Below are 20,592 nucleotides of genomic sequence, written 5' to 3' on the forward strand. Positions count from 1 at the left end.
GATAGATAGATAGATAGATAGATAGATAGATAGATAGATAGATAGATAGATAGATAGATAGATAGATAGATAGATAGATAGATAGATAGATAGATGATGTCACCACAAGCCCAGTAATAACCAAACTGTCAAAAATCCAAAGTTTTCTTGTTAAGGCCAAGCACAGAAAACGAATCACAGAGCTCCAGTATAAAATGGGCCAACTTATTCCTGACACTCAGCAAGAGCCACGATGCACTGCAGACACATGAACCTTCATGATCCAATAACATTCACAAAGCTGTTCAGTGGCATGAATACCACTGAGGTCTTCACAGAAGAGCTGCAGGTCTGGACACTTCTCAAGGTTGTACTTCATTTTATCAGCGTAAAACAATATAATAAGGTGACTTCTAAACATCACGCTGAATTTCATTTAGGGGTATCAGAACAAAGAAGCCTGGAAACAGCTGCAAAGGTTTACAACAGTATAGCTCAAAATACAAAGGAAAATTATACAATAGCATGACTTTGATTTATTAACTTCTCTGTTTGTCAATCATATAAAATCCCAATGAAACATATTGAGATTATAATGTGACAAAATGTGAGGTATGAATACTTTTGCAAGCTTGTACCATGCCTCCTCAAAATACTCACATTCCCCACAAGCCAGTGCATTAGCATGCTGTTCAGCACCATTTTCTGCAAATCAACTCGAAAAGCCAAAAGGGATTTACCATCAAAGAGTCGGCCTGAGGAGCGGCATTTTGAAAGACTTTACAGTATCACTGCATTACTGTTGTATCCCATAGGTCACAAACAAAGTTACTGCCACAAGGCTGCCTTAACAATGAGAAGTATGTTGAGAGAAAACTTTACCGGCCTACCCATCTTGCCCTTCTTCCCATGCACACCAGGAATTCCCTGTAAAGGAGACAGAAATCAGAGCATGATTTCTGGCCGCGAGAGGCAACAACTGTGACAAATTTGCACATGATATAAACAATAACACTTGTCTTTTTTTCAGATACAAAAACAAATTTTACTCCTGCTTTCAGTAATTTGGTCATTATCCACATCAGCTAACGTTAAAAAAAAATGCGATAAAGTCACATGAATCCCTTTGTTTTGATTCAGTGGTTTGATGGTGTGGATTTGATTTATAGTTGGGTTTCTATAAATTTATATCCATCTTCTACACTCAAGAATTATCCACCACTGTATGTAGGCTGTGGTGTGATGGCCGGTCCAAACACTATTTAAAGATTACTAGTTTGGTAAAAATCTGCCTCAAGTGTCTCATTTCTGCAACAATGAAATGTATTTCTGTTTCATCATTTGGCCCATGGACTGTCACAGTGCAACCCTGCAGGCAAGACACTGCAGCCACTAATACTTACTCTCTCTCCATCAGGACCAGGAAAGCCAAAAAGCCCCGGGACGCCAATGTGACCCTGGAGAGATGAATAAAAGATGGAGGAAAGAAATGGAAAAAGCACACAAAAATGAAATGAGAAAGACGATGATAAAAAAGGACAAAGTGGGAGTAAGAAAAAGATGGGTGACATTGTTCAGGAGGGTGAGTTATCAGAACAACTAACGCAGATTTCTCTGCCATCTGTACAGTTCTGCCAGGTTTCTGACACAGGCTGAAGTCTTGAGGAGCCAGGCCTTGAGGTAAGTGTATATGCCCATGGACTGCATGGTGCTGGCTTCCACGATGTAGTCCAAGGGCACATACCCTCGCATCAGGGATCTCTGAAGATCTTTGTGTAAAACCTAACCAGCAGAAAAGCAGAAATGGTAACGGCATATTGTCTTTCATCCACCATACTTTTACTTAGAAAATTATGAATCATTTTCTGAAAATAAAAATAAACTGTGAACTGTTATCACAGAGAATTTACTAATGTTGCAAAAGCATTCACAACCTTATACTTTTACAATTTTTTGTAATATTACAATCAAGCTTCATGGTATTTTATTGGGATTTAATATGACAAAACAACTCAAAGCACTGCTTACAGTACCTGTTTGTAGCCACATCTTTTGCTGTTTGTCTCTATCAGCTTTTTACATGCAGAGCCTGACACCGTTCCACATTTGTCTTTGCAGAACACCCTGAGCTCTGACAGACTGGATGGAAAACATCCATGAACAGCCGGTTTAATGACTCTGACTCGGCTGTTCGAGCACATGAACACTCTACACTATTCCTTTTCATCTCCAGCTACACATTTGGTATCGCAGTTCTGTTGAAATGTAAACTTTCACATGAATATCAGAGGAAACTGGCTCAACATTTTCAGGGTTTTAAACTGTAAAGTTCTGAAAACTGTGTATATTTTTTCCTTCCACTTTACAAATACGTACTAATTTGTCTTGCATTATCGCATAATAACCAAGACAAAATGTGAGAAAGTTCAAGGGGTATGAATCCTTTTACAAGGTATTGTAAATGTTGTTATTAAGTAGGTTTTATGTGGCTACACTGGGTTAACAGGCATGCAGTAAACATTTTACATGTTATTTAAATGAGGCATAACAATTACATAAAGTACAAACAACCAATTATAAAGTCATTAGCGTGGTAGAGATATTTCAGGTCTGGATCTTAAACAGTCTGTAATAAAGGGAACAACAAAAACACTGGATGTCGTTTCAGTATCTACTTACACTGACGCCTTTTGGTCCAGTTTTTCCTACAGGTCCAGGCAAACCCTGAGGTTAAACACAATAAAACACTTCTGTCAATGCAAGTAGCAAAAGAGATTTGCCTATTGTGATTGAAAAAAACAAAATGTGATAAAAATAATAATTATGCATGGGGGTAAATTACAATAAGAATTTAAGCCTTTCAAACATCTGATAATAATTATGACTGTAGTTTACAACATCTACAACTTTATTACCTATTAATACAATAATTTAATTCACCATCCTCTCTCTGCAATCAAAAACATAAATCCTAAGCTCAATGCAACAGTTTTCACCAGAGTATCATAATGATGACCACAAAAGCCTGAGTGATTCATAATGTAGAAATGGTAGGGGGTGCTAAAACCTAATCCACTACACTTTACTGTTTGTGCACGATGAAGCAGAAAGCACAGTGACTTGCGCCCAAACTTTATCATAACCTTGAAAAGACGCTGGCAGTCATCCAAACGCTTTTAATGGATTTTGCTTAAAGCTGAGACAAAACATACATTAAATGTTAAGGAACTGTAAAGCTGTACAGCTCTGACTTCTTATGTTAAAGACTTTACAACCAATTGGAACAGGAGATGACGCCCACAGTTCGAACTGGACAGAGGAAGCCTATTTGTGCCCAGAGATCTGTGGCATTAGTCACACTTTTATTACTCTCTTCCTTTCAGGGTAGCGCTTACTTTGGAAACCTTTGACATCATTCCTAACAAGTCCTGGAATTTCCAGGGAGAAATTTCATGCTTAGCACTGTTGCTCTGGTTCTTGTTCCTTTTATGTAAACCCTGGAAACATTTTATTTGGAGTTGTCAAAATATGATCAATATTTATGATAGAGAGGATAATTTAAGCACATATGTAAGGTATTACATATTAATATTGCTAGTAATTCTAGCAATATTATTTGTTTGTCTTACTTATCAAAAAACTATTTTGAAAAGCCAAAGGAAGCACAAAAATCTCAAGAAGAAATACGGATATATAAAATATCACCAACTTTTATTCACTCTATGCGCGTGTGTGTGTGTGTGTGTGTGTGTGTGTGTGTGTGTGTGTGTGTGTGTGTGTGTGTGTGTGTGTGTGTGTGTGTGTGTGCATGCGTGTGTGCATGTGTGTGTGAAAGTGTGTGATTGTCCCTGCTCAATCAGCACTGCAACACTAGATTTACTGCACCTGCCTGCCAGGATAGCCTTTGGCTCCAAGGCTTCCATCATCTCCTTGCTCACCCTGTTGAAACAAAGGCAGCACAGAAGTCAGAGGTAGAAGAGGACAAGGATCAAGGTGGAAAACGAAAAGAAGAAGGAGCAGCTGATCGGCAGAAGGAGCCAGAATTTCTCTGGAAAATTATTTTTTTATGTGCAGATAGCTTCTCTTTCAGCCAGACTGCAGTAACAGAGAACAAGCAAAGAAAGAAATAAAACTTGATGATAATAAGTGATGTGTTTGTGTTGCAACAATTGGCAGTTGCCGTTATTACACCATTAAACTCTCCAAACTTTCAATAAAGGCCTTTTGTTTAGTCAAGTCAATTCTGAGGCGCCACAACAAAGATCGCTACTCAGACTATTTAATCTGACAGCAAGTGAGATTACAATGTGGTCAAGTCACTTGCTGGGACGACTACTGTGGGAACAGTTTGGCTTTCATCCATTTATCTTCAATAATGCACAGATGAACACATGAGTCATTCCTTCCTTGTGGCAAGACCAAAGTAAATGCGTCTCTCTGAGAGGAATGTTTACTATTACATATTGTTTATAAGAAAATCTAAACAAAGTCAATAAGTGAAGGCATGCCGCAAATTATAGGCTGTTTTTACAGTATACACACAGCGAACCACATTTATGACATACGCTGGCTACAGTTACGTCTCAGCCGTTTCAGTGGCCTTTTAAAACCGAGCAAGTCATGAGTTAAGAGGCACAAAAATTCTGAAGTATCAAATGGAAGAAATAACACAACGCTTGTACCGCAAAAGATTTAAACACAGGGGAAAAGACCACGTATAATTTCATAAGGGATTTTTTTATACAGCCTGTAAACCCCAGAAAAGTAACCTTCGAATTACTGAAATAAAACATTAAAGTCCCTTAGCTGCAGGTTCCGGAAAATAACCTGTAAGTTCAAGCAAAGAATGATGTTCTGTATTGATATTGAAGACTGATGTCACGTTTTGTGGGGTCGGCGGTGGGCTGCCAGTGAGCATTTGCTGTACCTTGAAAGCATCTTCAGAATCCGGCCTGACCCTGGAACATCTGGTCAGTCCTTGTTCATGTTAGTTGGCTCCTGATCCGGTTTTCCATTAATTAAAAAATTCCCCTGCCTTGCAACAAATCCCAGCATGTTCTTGCCTTTCTGTCTAGCTCCAAACCCTACAATCTTACACACTGTCCAAGAGCCACAGGTTATGGAAAAACATGTAATTTATTCCACAGTGATCCAGTAAAAATATATTAACATATTAGGTTATTAAATACACAAAGAAAATACACAAAAAACATACTTAAGCATGCAGGAACTGAGCTGCCTCTCAAGGCATGTCAAAACCTTTCTGAGAAGGAAATGTTTTTAAAAGGAAAAGTTTAAAACACATAATTAAGCTAAAATATATAATTTATTTAGAAAATAAAAGGATGAATTTCTTCCGATTCTGCTTGTGAGACAGCACATTCCTTAAAAGAGAGATTACGCAAAGTTTAGAAAGTGGTGAGAAGAGAAGGAGGATTTTGTGGAGGAGGAATGACTCTTGATGTTCAAACTATTTGCCCTACTTGTACTTCAGCCAAAAATCTCTTGCTGATACTAACAACTGTCTGTGAACATAGAGCTTGTCAGAATGATTTGACTCTTTTTTTTCTTTTTTTTTTTAAAGCTACTTATTTTTGAATTTGAATTTGTAAATAATTTACTGGTGGTTCTTTTAGATCAGCTTTGTCTCTTGCAGGCACAGAAAGTCTTCAGATGAGGGATTAAACATGTCACGTCTCTGTTGACGTCTCTGTCTTACTGCAGAGAACGTCTGCAACAAGTTGATACACCTTTTGCATCAGTTGAAATAAAGCTTACTCACAGGTTCGCCCGGATGACCACAAGGACCAGAATAGCCTTTTTGTCCCTGTTGATGAAGAAAAAAATAGCTTAGCTGCTTGCAAGTCTGAATTGTCTTCATTTTTTTCTTTTTTCTTTTTTTTTTTTTTTTACAAAAGTACTGTGAAGTGCATTCATTTGTAAATACAAAAATCTCTAATCAACCCTTTTAATGTCCAAATGTTAGGCAGTGCAGAACTGAAGGAGAGCAACTGGATTTCTTGTCTTGTTTCTTGGCAGGAAAACGTCTTCAAGAAGTTCAGTTGCCATCTAAATCGCACTTTGCTGAACAAACCATCAAACCAGAACTCTGCGGTTCTAATTGTTAAACTTGGACTTCATTTTGCATCTAAAATCAATTTAGAAGCTTAAATTGTTCCTGTTCTCATTCAACACTTTTAAGATATCAAACAAATTAATTACACAACAGTAAGGTTTGTATTCACGAGTGCCACAGTCACCCCACATGGGAGAAAATTACGTTTTTTCCATAGAAAAGAGGAGCTTCTGTTTGCTAACAAATACTTTAATAAAGTACGGAGAGATGCGTTTACAACGCTTCTCAGGTAAGACCAATTTAACAGCTGCTAAACTAATAGACCACTTATCAGCTGTGTTGACTGTGCAGTCCTTAATAAAGCAGTTTTTTACTGTTTACACACAGGAGTTATACTGACTTTAATTGTAGCAGCTCAGCTATTGGTGTGTTTGCTTAGTATCTGCCACCTCTGCACTCTGCTTAAAATTAATAAAGCCAGTAAACCAATTAGGCAGTAACACCTGACACCCAGAAGGATACTTAATGGTCATCTTCACACCCCGTGATCTCCAATGGCTCCACCAGCTGGTTATGAAATATATTAATCTTCTCCCAATCAAGGCTCACAAGTAGCAAAGATAGAGATGTGAAATTATCTCTGAGGAATGAACAAGGCTGTCCTCTCAAGTGTGAAGTCATTAGCCGCCAGCTGTGTCGGCCTGTCAGCGGCAGATCGAGTAAACAACAGGCGGCAAGAGGCTGGAAAAGTAGCATCAATGTAGATAATAATGTCGTACAAAGCATGCACTCCTGTCAGCAGGCTGTACTAAAGAGGAAAATATTAAAATGTTCTTACATGAATGCACGGTGAGATATCTAAAAGTATTGGTTGCAAAGCAGACATCAGAACATGACTGACAGATCCAAACGTTAGGAAAATGTAAACAAGCTCAAGGATTTGTGACGGGATGGAAAGTCACCGTCATAGCTGGTGCTTATTAGTCGTTCAATTTCATTGTAGAAGAAAAAGCTTCTTTCGTTCTAAACTTGGTTTCAGTGTATCACACTGTGAAACATACATCTGCCATTTTTATTAGATTACACTTTTTAAGTGCTTACCAGAAATAAAATCAAGTATTTTCCATATGTTGCATGTTTTATGGGGAATTTTTCTCCTTTTTTGGGGTTTCCAAATATAGAGGAGCATTTTCTCTCATTTAGGCTGCATGCAGGTATTTATTTTTAAAGGTAAATGCACAGCAGGATTGCACTGTCATTCCGCTGTCATCAGTATGAATAACAGAAAGAACTACTTGGACTGCAGTGGCAATGCGTACCAAGCATTCATGCTCCCTATGGCAATAAATTGTTGGTGATGTTTCAAAAGCAGCAGCAAATGTTTTACAAGGACTTCCAGATGTTCTGTTATGCCTTTACTGTTCTATCCATCAATTATCTACACCCAGTTATCCATGCAGGGCCCAGCTGTCATTGGACCAAAGGTAAAGTAGACCCCAGACAGGTTGCCAATCCATCACAGGGCCACACACACAGCACAAACAACCATATACACACACTTACTCCCAAGGGAAATAAATGGAGACCAATTTGCCTAATATGCTATTTTTGGGGCGTGGGAGGTGGCTGAAATATCCACAGAGAACATGCAAGCTGAATGCAGAAAGGCCAGGATCAGAATCCAACTTTAGCTGCAAGGCAACAGTGCACCATCCTGTACCTCTTCTTTGTTGGTATTATTATTAGTAGTAGTAAAATTACACAGTTTAAACACCTAAGCCATCATTTCAGTATTCCTTTGTTTATCTCAAGTCATTTCATCCTTGTAACATTCATTAGCTCTGTCACATATTGCATGTTTTCACACATTGAATGTTTGAAACCCATTTATCAGGTTAGTCTGGGCAGCAGACTAACAAGCTTCCAGAAAACTGCAAAACAGCTGAAACAGTGAGTTCTTTTAACTCAAGGCTTAAAACCCACCTGCTTAGAGTTCCCTATGATTCATAATACATTTGCTTAATAATTTTGATGATGGCATTTGACAAAATGTAATGCTTTTCTTTTGGGGATCGACTCCTCGATCCCCAAAAGAAAAGAGGCACTATAATCCATCGAAATGGAAGTGCAAGGCCAAAACTCATGTTTGATGTTTTTATGATGGAAAAAACTTTGAACTGCCTAGTCACTGAAGTGTACAAATAAACTCGACTTGGCTTTGATATCTACAGAGACTCATTGTGAACTGCAGGTTCAGATAAAACCTTATTTTGTATTTATGACACCAACGTCATGGAGTTATTTCAGGCAAGCCTAGTCAGGTGCAGCTCACACGTCATTCCACCAGCTGATCTAAATGATGAAGTACATCAGCATTTACTCAGCTGATCCTATTCATCATATTCAACAGACACACAACATGCAGGATAGTTTATATAAGCTGCAAGCTGTTCTAGTCTAACAGCCTTTGCTTCCAAGAAGGGGAAGCATATGTCGGGCGTGCATAGTGTGCATATGGAAGGCCAGGAAGCTCTAAAACACTCATACCACCAACTTTTATTCCCTCCATATGGCTGTCTCAGCCTTTCACAGTAAAATGGTGCTGATTGAGAGGTAAGTTTGGTTTGAAAATAGTTTGACTTCACAGCGAAAGTTAATATTGATGGACGCAGAGGCAGATCTGAAAGTCTGAAGCAGAGCGAGACTGACAGGCAGGAAACTGCTGAGAAAAATCATCCTGACAGGTCGATCTCTCAGAATAAGATAAAAGGTCATTTCATTTTTAGTTACTCACTGCAAAAATACATTTAACTGAAAAAACTAGATCAATATCAGCCAATCAAAGCCATTTACAATACAAAGATACTCAAAGCATTTGCTAAGAGTATAAAAAAATAACCAATCCCCTTGGCCTTACTTTTCCTCTTGACAAAAATGAGATGCCCCTCTTGAAAGGAGTCCTTGGGTCGGGATGTTGTGGGCCCATTTAAACAGCCGAATGACCATTTCTCCTCGATCCCCAAAAGAAAAGAGGCACTGTAATCCATCGAAATGGAAGTGCAAGGCCAAAACAAGAAATTGGGTCTGAATCTTTAAAAAGAGCTTTACAACTGATTCCACACTTTCCTCACACTGAAAGAGTAGGCAACAATTTTCTTTGTTTCTTTTCAAGGTGCCAAGAATTTTAATTACTTTAGTCAAATCGTACATAGTCCATCTTTTTTGGGTTCGGCGCTGTTTATCTGCAAACAGGTAAAATGATGAGGTAATTTGGAAAACTAGAAAGTGTTTTTGTGAGCAAATGTGAAGCAGAAAACAAAGGGGGAAAAAAGGTTTTATATGCACATACAGAACCTTGCAAAATGGTTCCTGTCACTTTAACTTACACACATTCTGATGCATTACAAGTGCACTTCCGTTTGTTTGACAGACCAACACAAAGTAGTGCATTATTGTGAAGTGAAAGCAAAATGTCACATGGTTTTCACTTCCGTTCAAGTAAAAATCTAAAAAGCCGTTGTGCATTTGTATTCACCCTAATTTTTCTGATAATCCTAAATCCAATTCGGTGAACACAAATGCCTTCAGAGGGCATCTAATTACTGAGTAGAGTCTGCTTGTGTGTAATTTAATCTCATTTTAAGTCCAGCTGTTCTGTAAAGGCCTCAGAGGTTTATTGGAGAAGATCATAGAGACCAAGGAACACAGCAAACAGTTCAGGGAGGAAGCTGTGGAGGCTAAAGCAGCGTTAGGTCACCATGTGCCTCCTGGTGGCAAGTCTGGGCTGCAAAGTCTATCAACACGATAATTATTATCAAGTCTGGCAATTTTGAAGAGTGGCAAGAAAGCCAAGACGAAAGACGTTTGCTGCAAGTCATGTAGGAGACACAGCAAACATGTGGAACAAAGTGTAAACAAACTAAACATTACAGCCAACATTCTAGAGCTATAATTAACTGATTAAGATCAAATCCTGTTCAATGGACCAGTCAAAATTCAAATGCAGTTTGGCCGAAATTTCTGGCAACACTTGACAACAATTGTTTTAGACACTCAAATAAATCTGATTCAGCTTGATCTGTTTTTGAAAAAGATAAATAGCCAAAAAGCTCTGTCTCTAGATGTGCAGATGAGCCAGTGGATCCGTATGTCACGTTGGCTGATCACATGAATCCCCCCTAAACACACCGAAGCCTGAGTTTGTAATGTGACAAAATGTGAACAACTTCAAGCTGCTGTTTATCGATCTGAATCACAAAAGAGCAAACTGGGCCAGCTTCACTGTCTCCCCCGTCCACAGCAGAAGAAACAGACTACACCTGTCAGACAAATAATGCATTATTCTTTACACAGATTTTTATTTTCAATGTGACACAAACCCCCAGCCCCAACAGGCAGGCCTCTCTCTGTTCGCTTTCATAAATCAATCAGCAAACACAGCTTTGACTCTGCAAAACCGGGGAGCAGGACAGGGAAGAAAAACTGCACACCTCATGAAAAATACAGTTTTAAGTCTGTCTGCCAAAATTTGAAGCTGGCTGTATAAAGGACTCTATGGTCCAGAATTGGTAATATTCTCCACAGTGTTTGGATTTTACACACACACATGCACGAGTCCTTTCCTACTTTACAGCTCAGACCACTGAATGACTCCCAGGCAACCTTCCCATTACATCGTTACACATTTCCCACAGTGAGGAAAGACTTTTTTTGGCAGTGGGCCACTTTCTGAGCAGAAAACTCAGTAATAAGAGATCTATCATGCTGCACTGAGTCAAAGTTTTACTGGCTGCTTGGACAGCTAGAAAGCAAACGCTTGAGTTTCATCTGCATCTGGTGGAATTTCAGCGATACTCCGATTTATGGGGGGCTTTGTGTGCCTGAGAATGATTAAACAAAGAAAATACTGAGAGTAGATACAGCTGCAAGCAAGGAGATGTCTGGTGGCCTTGCGCAGAGCCAAGTGGATCTGTCTTGTTTTAATTAGCTGGATAAGACTTGTAATACGCTGAATGGCTGTCAGCTGATCCTTGTGCAAAGTTGAATTCTTACAGGCTAACGCAGACTTGTAACAGTGGACTGAGAAACCCAGCCGACAGGACCGTAGTAGCAACAACAAGCTGTTCCATGTCCAGTAAAGGTCCACGCTGACCATGAATCACTCAGGAGATTATCAGCCTTTTCCCATGGTTCCATGTTCCATGAGTCATAACACAAGATGTGATTCTTTCTTTTTTAACATAACGCTCCCAATTACATTCCTAAATGGAAGAACTTTTTTTTCCTGTCAGCAACGTCTGATTGCATAACAAATGGCTGGAGAACTCACAAAGACCTCATTATGCTGAGGATAGATTTAAAATAGTTTGAGAAAGTTTCTCTGTGAAAACAGTAAGCTAATGACAAAGGTTTGTCATGCTTTTTGTTTTTAATTACCGCGGATGCAGCATCTAAATCCTCACCCCACAACAACCTTTTCTTTTTATCTGCTTCCATCTCATCCAGAGTTGACTCTGACAGCAGCTTTCAAAAGACACAAACCCTCCAGCGTAATTAAAAAGAAGTTTAGTTTCAGTCATAATTATTTATGCTGTTTTGCAAAACATCTGCGTTTCTCTTTACTGAAAGTTTCCCTTCTTCTGTCTCGTTTTATCCACCAGACTCTTTCAGTTCAATTCTCAGCCTACTGGCAAAAATAACTAAATGTCTGAAGAGCTTTAACTCTTCACATACTTAAGAATTTTACCAAAGCTCTGTAAAAACGAAAAGTTTAATCTGATTGGGAGAAAGTGAGTGAGGATATTTTAATGAGAAACATTAAAGCATTTTAATGAGAAGGAGAATCAACGGGAATGTTTCTGTGTTTAAACTGCATCTTTTAGAAAATTTGAATTCTGTGTAAAATCAAGCAACCATAGGAACCCAACAAAATGACCAAATGGATAATATTTCTTGCAGATAATATTTCTTGCAGAAATATTACCCATTTAAATGTTCAACAAACTGATTAAGAATACATAAACCAAAACTTCTGATAAATCAACTCTGTAGAATAAAGCAGGAAGTGGAAAGATTTTGTTGATTGCTATGCTGATGACATTCAGATTTATTTCTCTTTTAAATTGGATATTTTTTACCCTTTGTGACCTTCATTTAGCTGCATAAGTGTGCTTCACACAAAATTATTGTACTTGGAAATTCTGCTCCTTTGGTTAACAACTTAACATCCTCTCCTCTCTTCTTTTGCATCGTTCCCAAGGACTTAGACGTCTCGGTGTAGGAGACCTATCAGGTGGAAGTGGTCCAGAGATTTACTGGCTGCTTGGAAAACTAGAGAACAAATGCTTCAGGTGCAGCAAGATTTAGCTTTATAGAAACTTTCTGTCACTGGGAATAATTAAAAAAAATAAATAAATTACTGCGAGCAAACACAGCTGCAAGCAAGGAGCTATATGCTAATCTTCAGCAAAACCAAGATGATTTATTTTGTTTCTTTTAGTTGGGAGAGAAAAAATCAGAATATAGTACTTAGGTTTATGTTGATGACATCCAGGTTTATTTCTTTTTTAAATCATATGCTTGTTTCCCAATTTTGGATGCTCTCTTTAGCTGTCTACAAGATGTCAGTGGTTGGATAACACACAATTTTTAAACACTAAGTGAAAACAGGCTACATAAGAATACTGTATTTGATCATCTGGTTCCCTTTTGGAAGAATTATGTCTTATATCCTTGTAGTTGAAATGTTTATAGACAGATTTGAAATTATAATTCTCAAAATTAGAAAAGCAGAGGTACAAAGTTACAAGGAAGACTCTTGCTTTGGCAAATTTAAACAAATACTCCATATTTTGGACTTGATTGTCTCGTTATTTTGTTTTACTTTAAAGTTTATGATGGCTTGGTCCAGCTGCTTGACCTGTCTGACCCTAAAGGAGCACAGGATCACCAACCAGATGCTCTCAACAGAGCTGGAATCTAAACAAAGAGGATTCGGCCTCAGAGACTCTGGAATAACAGGACAATGATATTGAAAAGTCTAATCAGACTTTTAAACTTATTTTTAATTTACACCAGCTTTTATTGTGACTTATGTTTGACTCCTAACAGGCATTTTATGTATTGTCCTCTGTTTTTGCTTGTCTTTTTTTTTAAATGTTACTATGTTTGTTTGTTACTGCATGTATTTTAACTAACAAAGACTTTGGTCAACTTTGTTACTTTTAAAAAGGCTTTCAACTTTAGAAAGAACTGAACTTCTATTTTACACATAGGTAAGGAAAGAAAAATGAATAATTAAAAAAAACTAACTCATTTAGAAAAAAACCTTAATGGAAAAACAAAATTAGCCATTTCCTATAATGCTTGGTAGAAAGCCCCAACAGGCATATCCCCTATTGATGTCTGTAATTACTGTGAGGGGCTTGGGAAAAGGCCAGCAATAAAATAACACCATGGAGGACACTGCTGCAAAAAGTCTCTCTCTCTCTCTCTCTCTCTCTCTCTCTCTCTCTCTCTCTCTCTCTCTCTGCAGCCACAACTCAGCAGTATGCAGAGAAAGTCAAATATTTTACATCATGAGAAGGATCACATCACAGAACTGAGACACATTCCAAACTTGTCCTACTTTCCAGAGGAGAGCTCTCCAAGGAACGAGTGACACAACGTTTGGAGACGGCGGGTAAAACTTTTCACCCAGTAATCCACTTCAGTTGAGATGTTTTAGAAAAATCAGAGGCCTGTAATACTGACGATGTATTACAGTATTACATGTGAGGGAGCAAATCCTGTTTAAACTTTCTCCAGGTGTGATCGTTCATTCGTATGTTATGATCATTCAGCTTCCACACCAGCTCCTTTGCAGTGTATGTTCACTTAACTTCAACAAGCAGAACATTCATTTCTTATGACTGAAATTATATCGCTAGGCTCAGAAATCTTACTCACACATAAGGTCTGTTAACTTTGAATGCTTTTACCTTTCGTCCATCTTGGCCGGGCGGTCCAGGTGGGCCGATCATTCCAGGTTCTCCCTGGAAATATCAATTAGGTCACACACAACGAACCAGCATCATGTCATAACAACGTCAATTTGCTGTTTTTTTTAAAGATGGTACCATTGCATACTTTTTGTCCTTTCAGGGCTTGACCAGGTGACATTCCAGGGTCTCCTTTTTGTCCCTACAAAATAAACAACAAAGAATTAGTATGTTTTCAAAATGTACAACATATTTCCTCAAACAGGAGCTAGTGTTTATTGAATATTCCCTGCATTGCAACAATATTTCTTGTGAGAAGGAGCAGGAAACTTTGCTGTTTACATTCTACTGACACTGTTACAGTGTAATGAGTTCATTGTACTTATTGGAGGAGTCCAGTGCTTGTATTTACACAAACGAGCAGTCAGTTTATTCCTTCCCGTAACTCAGTTTACAACAAGCCAGCAAGAAGTGATGGGGAGTAATGGTGAACATTCTTCTCCCTTTTCGGGCAGTGGGAATCCTGTCGGAGCCGTCTGGGTCAGCATTCAAGGTCCAGTGTGTCTGGTGAAGGAGCCTCCCTGTAATCTGAGCAATTACAACACAACAGCTCCGAGGAGGACCAGATCATTTCCTGTGTGAGTGCTTATCGCAAAACAGAAACACGAATAAAAACGCTACAGGGTTGAGCTGGCTAGAATTGAATCACACAACTGTGGAAGTTCATCGTCCTGTACTGGGATGAATTTTACACAGTTCTGCAGCTGAGGAGGTTCATGAGTGGGTTATCGTTGGCTGATGAAACTGACACAAAAATCTCCATTCATCCCGATTTATTTCAGTAAATTCTGCATGAAATTCCACCAGAATAACACAAAGTAACACATAGTTGTGAAAAGCAAGAAAAATGATTTAAAAAAATATATGTGTTCCTTGAAAGAAAAACTGAAAGGTTTGGAAAATGCCACTCAATAAAATAAATGCAACAAACTGCCTACAGATGTTCATTTGTGTGTAATTTAACATCACTACAAACGCAGCTGTTCCACGAAGGCCTGAGAGGTTTGATGGAAAACAAACACCATCAGATTTTAGATAAATGCTTTTCAGACTGCATTTGTCTAAATTTTTAAAAAACTGCACACCCTTTTCTTTTTACTTCACAGTTTTGCCCTACTTTGTGTTTATCTTACACATAAATTTCAACAAACAAAGCTGAAGTTGTAACAAAAACTAAATCTGAAAAGCTTCGAATCGTATGCATACTTCCTTGTTTTTCCAGCCAGTATTCAGCTCAAATATATTGTCTAAAATGTTTATGTCAGGAGAGATAAATAAGCATTTGTATCTACAAATCCTGTATAATTCAATCATTGTCAATGCAGTTGTTCAATAAAATTTTACAATGTCTTGCAAACATTTAGAAGCCTTGAAATATTCAACATTTTGTGAAATTATGGTTCAACTTCAAAACATTTCATTTTGATTTTCTGAAACAGACCAACACAAACCAGCAAAGAATTTTACAACATTTAATTTTCCAAATAAAGAAAACCGTGGCAAGTATTTGTATTTAGTGCACTTTCTCTCCAATACCCTAAAACAAAATTAAGTGCAATTAAATTCCATCAGATAAAAAAAAAGAGTTCGCTTGTGTGTAATTTTATCTCTTGTCTGTGGAAACCTGATAAGTTTGTATGAGTGATCAAACAACATTTTAAAACCAAAGACAACACTTAGCAAGTCAGGTATAAAGTTTATACCTTAAATTTTAGAGGTTATAAAATAATATTCCTAATGTTGGAAATCTTGCACAGCATTTTTTAACTATCATCTGGAAATGGAAAGCGCATGGCTGAACTACAAGACATTATTGTAGCAGCAGATAATTGAAAAATGACCCAGTCAAAAATATGTAATGATTACATAATAATGAAATCTGGGAGATAAAGTTATCTTAATACACATACGATTTTGTTTGTGTGGGTCAGTTTTATAAATCCAGAGATCTGTGTTCAAGCTGACAGTTTGCAGTTTAAAATTTGTGTGAAAACAGGTCAAATTAAATCAAGTCAAAGCAAATATCCATGAACAACAGAAGAGCATGTTCTGTTTAAATAAGCCCAAAGAACCTGATTGTGATTTTTCAGCTTGTAGAAATAAATTGAAAAGCAGAAATGTAATGTATTTTTTTTATTGATCACTCACTGAGTTAGACAGAGAGTGATATTGTCTAGAGGAACGCTTTCTTTCTTATGGCAGGCTAAAATATTATGGAGCTAAAAAATACCTCCCTGTTGACAGAAGTGCTCAGCTGGAATACAGGCTGTGTTGGGTTCATGCAAATTAGTGAGACAGAAAAAAAGCTAAAATGCTAGTTTCTCCCAGAAAGGACACAAATGGCCTTTTCAGAAAGCAACAGAAAGCCAAGAAGGGTTGACCACAAAAATGCAAAGTGAGCAAAATCACAAACACTGGATGACTAAGACACAAAAACACAGAAACAGGCTCCTTTCCTTTATTCATTTACAATATCTGGTTTATCCTGTTTAAGGCTCCTGCTGTGAAAATGTTCCTCATTTATACCATATAACATTATATAACATACAAGTTAGTTAAGAATATTTTATTGAAAACACATTTAAAAAGTTTGATTTAACCGTTTTTAACCAGATATTGTTTTACGACAAAAAATTTACCTCACCTCCCTCATTAAAAAATATGTTATTCTCTTAATATTACTAATGAATAGTAATAATAAACAAATTCAAGTAAGGCAGGTGTTCACCAAGAAAAGACTGTAAAATATAAAAAGCTCACCAAACCTGTTTAAACATAAAGCCTAAACAGTGACCGAGCTAAAGGAAAGCTAAAAAAAAAGCTAAAAGCTAAAAGAAAGACTCAAGTTTAATTTTGTCATCTTCCAAATATAATGAGACAGATTATGAATGAGTCTTATCAAAACAAAGGGAAAGCATGCTAACATTAGCCTAGCGCTTCAGCAAACGGCTCCACAGGGAGTGAATACAAACTTGATGAAGCAGTGCATGTTTAAGGTTATACATTTCTGTAGCTTTCTTAACCATTTTGTAGGTTCACACTGACACTGATCTGCAGAAACTCTGATAAGGTCATAAACGGACAGAGACGGCAGTGCCCACCAGATTCTTGGTTAGTGAATAGGGTAACGCTGATGAAATGCAGTGTGTTGTTTTAATTCAGTTTTAAGTTTATTGCTCTTCTAGAATAAATAAAATATAATTTGTTTAACTTTAATGATTGCAGGTATAGGGAAACCCTTTATCTTTAATGACTCAGATCAATGCTACAGACAAAATAAACTTACTGGGACAGATGTAATCCTCTAGCTTTTTGCACATCTTTATAAGAGGTGTTAGTGATTTTGGAATAACAAATGCCATTATTGAACTCCCTGAACTTTAGTGAATCAAGAACAGGCAAGTCATTTGAACTGCATTTTAAACCACAGTGTTCTCTCAACTCCTTGCATGCTTTCTGGCTTGAATATTACTGCTGCTCTAAATAAAAAGAGGAAGACCCCAACTGCACAGCATACAAGGTCAGTGTAGAGCATGGATTTCCTGAGAGAGTAAAATTTGGCAGGCAGACAAGCAGAGAACAACAAGAATCCAACAAGGAACAGAGAGAACTATAAAAGAGTTTGAGTCGCTGTCGAGGAGTACCGAGCGGTGCCAAGTTGAATTAGGAACAAGATGAGGTAATGATGACCTCCAAGGACAAAAGCAGAGAACAGAGAAGCCAAACTTTGGAGGAGATACAAGAATATTATCAAAATGCATGACATCCATTCAAAAATATCCCTAAACAGAACAATAATAGGTTTAACAAGACAACAGAACCTTGAAAGAAGAAACAACACCAGTGCAACTGTAATTTGCTGCTGGCTTGAAAACACAACATTCTGTGTTTTTAGATGTTTACACACAATAAACTTTTGCTAGACCTTTGGGCACTAAATGTTCTGTTTTAGATGTTTCGAAATGCAAGAACACAAATCAAAAAACACACACACATTAACTAGAGACACCAGTGGAAGTCATTTTCCCTGCAACAGATGAAGGACAAATTTAATTAGCCTCGTTTATGACTAAAACTATTAGAACTAATTTAAACATTAAGTATCTTAATTCTATTGGTGTAGGCAGAATGTAAAAATGCCACAACTCTCAAAAGTTTACACACCCCTGTTAAAGTTACAGGTTTTTGGGTTCCTTTGGACCATAGTACATTGTGAGAGATTTTAACAAATAAATTATGTTTTCATTTAAATAAAAGGGTTCTTTCTTGTACTGTGGCTGTAACTCTTCATTCAGACTAAAGGAGAACACAGCAGGTTGTTGTAATATTGCGATTATTTTTTGCTTCTTTCCCCTGACTGATACCTATGTACAATTACATCACTTTGATTCTATGATTTCAATAAAAGACAGTCCTGAAAAATCAAACAGATGAGCTAAACAAGATAAGATGTATTAAATAAATCAGATTAACTGGACAAAACAATCTAATCTGTCTCAGTTCTGACTATATAGTTCAGAATAAAGGTTTGCGGTTCCTGTTGGTAAAATATTCAACAAACGGCAAAAACATGCAGCAATTTTACTCTTCCTAAGAGTTGACTAATTTTCTCATACAGGTCTGAGTCAGATTTTGCATGGTATGCATATATTGACAGATGTACAACACATTTACTGGACACAGATCAAGAGACGTTCACATAAGAGTATTTACAAAAACGGGCTAGCAATGTTTTAATAGACTAAAACAACTGCTTAACTAAAACAATCCTGAAAAGCCCTGATGTAATGTTTTTTAGAGCGTCATTGCGGTCCTTTGCACGAAAAACAAGGAAATGCTTACTGTCAGAAAAAAATGATCAGTTCCAGTTTTTTTCTTTCTTTTTTTTGATGAGAGGAAGAACAAAAAAATTCCCCAGTATTATCCTGTCATTTATAACCATAATTGCATACAGAGCACAAGACTGCTTTCATTAGAAGCCATATTTTTAAAGGAATGACAGACTTAAGAACAATTTAAAGTTGGATTGTGGAACCTGAAACCAAATTGCAATCAGCTTCATCTTCAACTTGGAAAAAAAAACCTAAGCAGGAGTAATCTGGATCACATTAATGTGGTGCGTATTGCAAAATGTTGCGTTAACGTAATCAGAGACACTTTTATGTCCTCACCTTCACTCCGGGCGGTCCGGGTCGACCAGGGTTTCCATGAGAACCAGGAGGGCCCTGCAAACAAAGAAAAGCACGACTTAGGAGGACACATGATGATGATCATGTGGATGATTTGGAAGATCCTTGGTCAAAGATGGAGTTAATGCTACATGCTACACGGGTGTTATTCCCATTCCACTGTACAGCTCAGCCTGGCAGGACCTTTTGGTTTGAGTAAAGATGCCTACTGTGTCTGTGTTGCAGGTAAAGTTATTGCATGTGGATTATCTTCTTCCTAATCCTTCAATAAATGATGACCGCTCTATCTACATATTTTCCTGAAATGCTTTGAATCAGGACTCTGAAATGCTAGCATCATGCAAGGGAGTTTATCGCACAAGAGAAATGAGGACTTTTCATTTTTATTTTATTTTAATTTTTTTCCTGGTGGTTTGAGAGGATCACAATTGCAAGCAGAGATAAAGTGGAAATATTTGAGCAATCAAAGTTTCAACATCAATCCAAGAGTTTCCCTTTCAACCAGGTGCTTGAGTGAAGCGCGAATGAAATGCTGAGCATGGAAAAAAATCCTCTCAGGCAAAAACGAAAAAGCCCGAAACATGTTCAGATGGCTTGGAAAAGCAAGCTACTGTATCTTCTGTCAGTTTTTCATCTTGGTCAGAATTTCCGTGGGTTGCAAGCAAAGGCATTTTTTCCCCCCACTAAGCTGGAGGTGGGAGTCATCGGGTAGAATTACTGTGAGCGCAGCAGACTAGGGAGCAGAGGTGTAAGTCTACAGCTGGGTGGATTCAGACACCATCTGTCTGTTATCACACTGTGGAAAGGAGTCAAACAGCCGAGGCAGTTCCTCTTCCCCCGAGCTGGCCAAGCCTCTTTCCTCCCCGGCGCTGGCTGCTGGACATATGGAGACACTTAACAGAAGCTCATCTATAGATTTCCTCCACCCTCTCCTCCATTCAGACCATTCCCCCTTTCACTTGCAATATGAAAACGTATGGAAGTCATTACCTCCAGAGAGCAAAAGGAGAAGGAGAGAAATAAGGAGGCTGGGACAGAGTGTTACAAATTGCATTCTTGCCGTACATAAGATAAGGAGGCAGAGTGCTGATGAGAGGCTGGGCAGGTGGCATCCCAGGGGGGCAGGAATATTGGTGAGAACGAGTCTCTCGGTCCATCCATCTTCAGGTAGGTGAGAGGAGGAATGGAGATCCTTTGTGCTTAGAATAATTACTGGAATGAGCTCCTGACAAGGAACCATTAGGTGGAAACCAGCAGCTAAACACAAGCACACACACACACACACACACACACACACACACACACACAC

General features: G+C 38.0%; 1 protein-coding gene and 1 long non-coding RNA gene across 3 annotated transcripts in view; one reads left to right on the forward strand and one right to left on the reverse strand.

Annotated features, from left to right (window-relative positions):
* col27a1b (collagen, type XXVII, alpha 1b) overlaps positions 1–20,592 on the reverse strand; it is an 82,626-nt gene that overhangs the window by 41,143 nt on the left and 20,891 nt on the right. For both annotated transcript variants that reach the window (XM_008417909.2, XM_008417908.2), the window contains 8 exons: positions 19,266–19,319; positions 14,183–14,236; positions 14,035–14,088; positions 5,762–5,806; positions 3,865–3,918; positions 2,659–2,703; positions 1,383–1,436; positions 862–906 (listed from right to left, as the gene is read on the reverse strand). In XM_008417909.2, the coding sequence (XP_008416131.1) occupies positions 862–906; positions 1,383–1,436; positions 2,659–2,703; positions 3,865–3,918; positions 5,762–5,806; positions 14,035–14,088; positions 14,183–14,236; positions 19,266–19,319 (405 nt within the window). The remainder of the gene's footprint in view (positions 1–861; positions 907–1,382; positions 1,437–2,658; positions 2,704–3,864; positions 3,919–5,761; positions 5,807–14,034; positions 14,089–14,182; positions 14,237–19,265; positions 19,320–20,592) is intronic.
* LOC108166589 (uncharacterized) lies at positions 1,444–2,634 on the forward strand. Its single transcript, XR_001776944.1, has 2 exons — positions 1,444–1,528; positions 1,609–2,634. It is a non-coding gene; the product is annotated as an uncharacterized LOC108166589 (long non-coding RNA).

Source organism: Poecilia reticulata, linkage group LG9 (assembly GCF_000633615.1).
Source record: "Poecilia reticulata strain Guanapo linkage group LG9, Guppy_female_1.0+MT, whole genome shotgun sequence".
In the NCBI taxonomy this organism is placed as follows: Eukaryota; Metazoa; Chordata; class Actinopteri; order Cyprinodontiformes; family Poeciliidae; genus Poecilia; species Poecilia reticulata.